Source organism: Trichechus manatus, unplaced genomic scaffold (assembly GCF_000243295.1).
Source record: "Trichechus manatus latirostris isolate Lorelei unplaced genomic scaffold, TriManLat1.0 scaffold00125, whole genome shotgun sequence".
NCBI lineage: Eukaryota > Metazoa > Chordata > Mammalia > Sirenia > Trichechidae > Trichechus > Trichechus manatus.
In genome coordinates this window covers 7220910-7224549 of record NW_004444061.1, presented here as the reverse complement: position 1 = coordinate 7224549, position 3640 = coordinate 7220910, and the positions used below count along the sequence as shown (strand labels likewise).

The 3640-nt window shown below is 37.0% G+C and overlaps 1 protein-coding gene across 1 annotated transcript in view; it reads right to left on the bottom strand.

Moving 5' to 3' along the window:
- CAPS2 (calcyphosine 2) overlaps window positions 1–3640 on the bottom strand; it is a 39651-nt gene that overhangs the window by 8390 nt on the left and 27621 nt on the right. Inside the window, exons 4-5 of the mRNA XM_004384639.2 lie at window positions 3196–3350; window positions 559–678 (exon numbers count right to left, since the gene is read on the bottom strand). Coding sequence (XP_004384696.1) covers window positions 559–678; window positions 3196–3350 — 275 coding nt within the window. The remainder of the gene's footprint in view (window positions 1–558; window positions 679–3195; window positions 3351–3640) is intronic.

Sequence of the window (3640 nt, the reverse complement as noted above, 5' to 3'; positions counted from 1 at the left end):
GAGCAGTGACACTGGGACAGCCACAATGCTAAGAATTTTACATGTATCATCTCATTCAATCCTTACACCAGCTCTATAAGCTAGGAAACTAAGGCTTGGGATATTTAATGATGCATACAGTCATACAGCTATTAATTTCTGGAGCTAGTAATTTGTGAACCAAAGTTTAATTTCAGGTTTTATTTTCTTATATTTTCGTAAAGCATATGCATAAGTTATTTTATTTATAACTTATATGTTAGTGTGTGTATGAGTGTATTTGTGTTAACTAAACCAAGCATACAGTACAGGTAAAAGGATTCAAATATTTTAAGTGGCAATTCATTAGAGTTTTTAAATAATGAAACTGTTGTGTTGTTGTTGTGTACTGTCCAGTCGATTCTGACTCATAGTGACCCTATAAGACATAGCAGAACTGCCCCATAGGGTTTCCAAGGAGCAGCTGGTGGATTCAAACTGCCAACCTTTTGGTTAGCAGCCTGAGCTCTTAACTACTTCGCCACAAGGGCTAACAATCTATTAAAAGTAACAATTAAAAAGATTACTTAACAAAATTACCTTTCGAACAAATGATTTTCTATATTCATTCATTTCACCAATAATGGCACGTTTGAATTCTCCATAATCAACTTTGTTACTGCCATTGCCATTCAGAATTAGCCATGAGGACTCAAAATCCTAGAAATAATTATACAGAGATCACTGCTACACCTTTAAGTTACATACAGTCACAACAAAAATCATCATAGTAATATTTTATAACATCTTTTGTAGCCCTAGACAAGGTAACAAAGTAGCTCACTTAAGAAAATTCTAAGAGGTCACATATAAATCTAATCATCTTGTAAAGGCACTAAGAGAACTATTTAAAGGAACTCGTGGCAAACAGTTCTGGAAAGTTAAGAACCATTTAGGATCTGACAGAGACTGGAGGAAGCCCCAAGACTCTGGCCCCCAGACACTCTGCTAACTCGGAACTGAAACCACTCCTGAACCCTGCTTTTCAGACAAAGATTAGACAGGCCCATAAAACAAAAAAATAACCCACATGAAGAATGTACTTCTTAGTTCAATCAAACATATGGGTCAAATGGGCAACTCCTATCCAAAAGCAAGCAAAGAAGGCAGGAAGGGACAGGAACTGGACGAATGGACATAGGGAAGCCAGGGTGGAAAGGGGGAGTGCGCTGTCACATTGTGGGGACTGCAACTCATGTCACAAAACAATATGTGTATAATTTTTTAATGAAAAATTAACTTGAACTGTAAACTTGCACCTAAAGCACAATAAAATTTTTTAAAAAGAACCAAAATTCATACATTTATCTCTTTAAGTTTCTTTTCTATACAAAAAATATGCTTACCACTTATTCTGTACTGAACATTTAATTTTTTGAAATTATGTCTGTGACAATCCAAAAGTCATTGCAGGTTCTGGAATGTCCCCAAATAGCATTATGATCACTAATTGTATTTGTTAGTCTTTGTGCAGAGAAGATTTGAATGACTCTAATAATATTCCATAACTCACACTGCAACATGTTATGTGGAGCAAATTCCTTATGCCAGTTTGTTCGCTTTACCACTGCCATTTACTTTTTTGGCAAATGCAGTCTTCAGTGGAATGTTCTATTCATGGAGTTCCTGACAATAAATAGATTCTAGTTTTATCTCGATTACTAATTATCTGTGTGACTGTGGACAGAGGCACCAAGACTTTCTACTTTTCTGTTGTTTTCCTGCTGTTGTTGTTGTCTTTGGGTCTTTTTCCTATGAAATAAAGAGGTGAAACTAGATGATTCCTAGTGTTTGTCACTACGTAGGCAATAAGATTCAGCATTATGGAAAACACAAAAGACAGGTAAGTCACAACAGTGACAGCAACACCATACTGGCATAAAATTTTACAGTTCATAAGGCATGTTTCCAATAATTTTTCTCATTTGAGTCTCAAATCAATTCTTACTATAGGTATTATTTCTGGTTTGTGCAGGCAGAATATACTGCATCTTGTGATGAGATCATTTGAAGAACAAAGAGAACAATGCAAGAGAATCCCTTATCTAAAACCTTTGAGGCAGATGTGCTTCAAATTCGTATACTTTGAGAATAAAATCCAAACAGCATGGCATACAAAGCTTTAATGTAATGGACCCTGCTGACCCTTCCAGGCTTATTTCTCTTTCTTTCCTCCTCCCTTCCTCTCTCCTTCCTTCCCTCCTTTCCTTTCTTTCTTCTCTCCTTCCTTCTATTCATCCACCTATCCATTCATTCGTTCAAATTAATCCACGAACTATTTATTTAGCAACTGTTGTATGCCAGGCTCTATTCAAGAGCTGGAGACAGAGCAGGGAACCAGAAGTGCAAGATTCCCGCTCTAACGAGACTTACAGTCTAGGTGCAGGCAGAGCCAGACAATATTTGCAGAAGTGGTATAAAGAAAATAAAACAGAAAAACGGTGTAGAGAGGGCCAGAGGGCAGGAAGTGGGTAGCTCCTTTAGACAGGAGTGTCTCAGGGTTGCTCTCCCAGTGGAAAAGGCTGTGGCCTGAATCATGAGAACACCAAGCCATGCAAAGATCTAGTGGAAGACTACTCATAGCAGAGGGAACAGCATTCATGAAGCCTCAGCCATGGAAAACTGAATCAATCATCTGCGGTTCCTGGAACAGGCTACACGCTCTCTCCTCTCCACACCTTCACATGTGCTTCTCCTCCTGAAATATCTATGCTCCTCTTGTCTGGTTAATTCCTGCTCATCCTTCAAAACTCAGCTGGATGTAGCCTCCTCCAGGAATCCTTCCATGATCTTCCCTCTCCTTCACCCATCACCTGGCTTAGAATTAGGTACTTCTCCCATGTGTTCCCAAAGCATCCTTTGTTTAACATGTATCATATTTTTATAATCACGTATATATTTCTCTCCTTCGATTACAATAAGCTTGAGAGTACACAGTATGTCTTCTCAGAGCTTAGCACAATACCTGGTTAGCAGAATCTTAATAAATATTTGATGGAGGGTTGAATGTTGAAATTTTAAACATTAACAGAACTTGTTGCCTGGTGACTTAACACTGAAAACAGAATAAAGCAGAAGGCAATGACAAAGGAACTGCTAAAATTTCAGTAGAAAAGTGAATAATTCCACCTAACAATAATGTATTATTTACTGTAGAGAATTATATGTGGTACATACCTTTTCAGACACTTCTAAGTGAAATAATTTTAGAGCTTGCTTAAAATCTGCCTTATCTAAAAGTCCATTTCCTTCTTTGTCCAATTGTTGAAAGTATTTTCCCAGTCCAGTCAAAATACGAACACCTCTTTTATGTAGTTTTACTTTTAGTGCATCTGTTTAGCAAGAAGAGAAAGAGAAACTAAATGTCCCCATGCACAAATACATCAAATTGCAGTTGTCCTTCTTGTAAGAAAATGAAAGTCAACATACCTGAAAAAAATCAAATTCAACCAAGTCATGTATACTGCTGATGAAAGAGCTTGGAAAACAGAATGCCTTTATTACAGGGAATTATATATAAAATTACATGTAAATATACCAGGACTATAGCACCACCGTGTGGTGAAAGTGTTATATTTTACATCTAGGAAAATAATGTTTCCTTTATCAGCATGAAAATAAC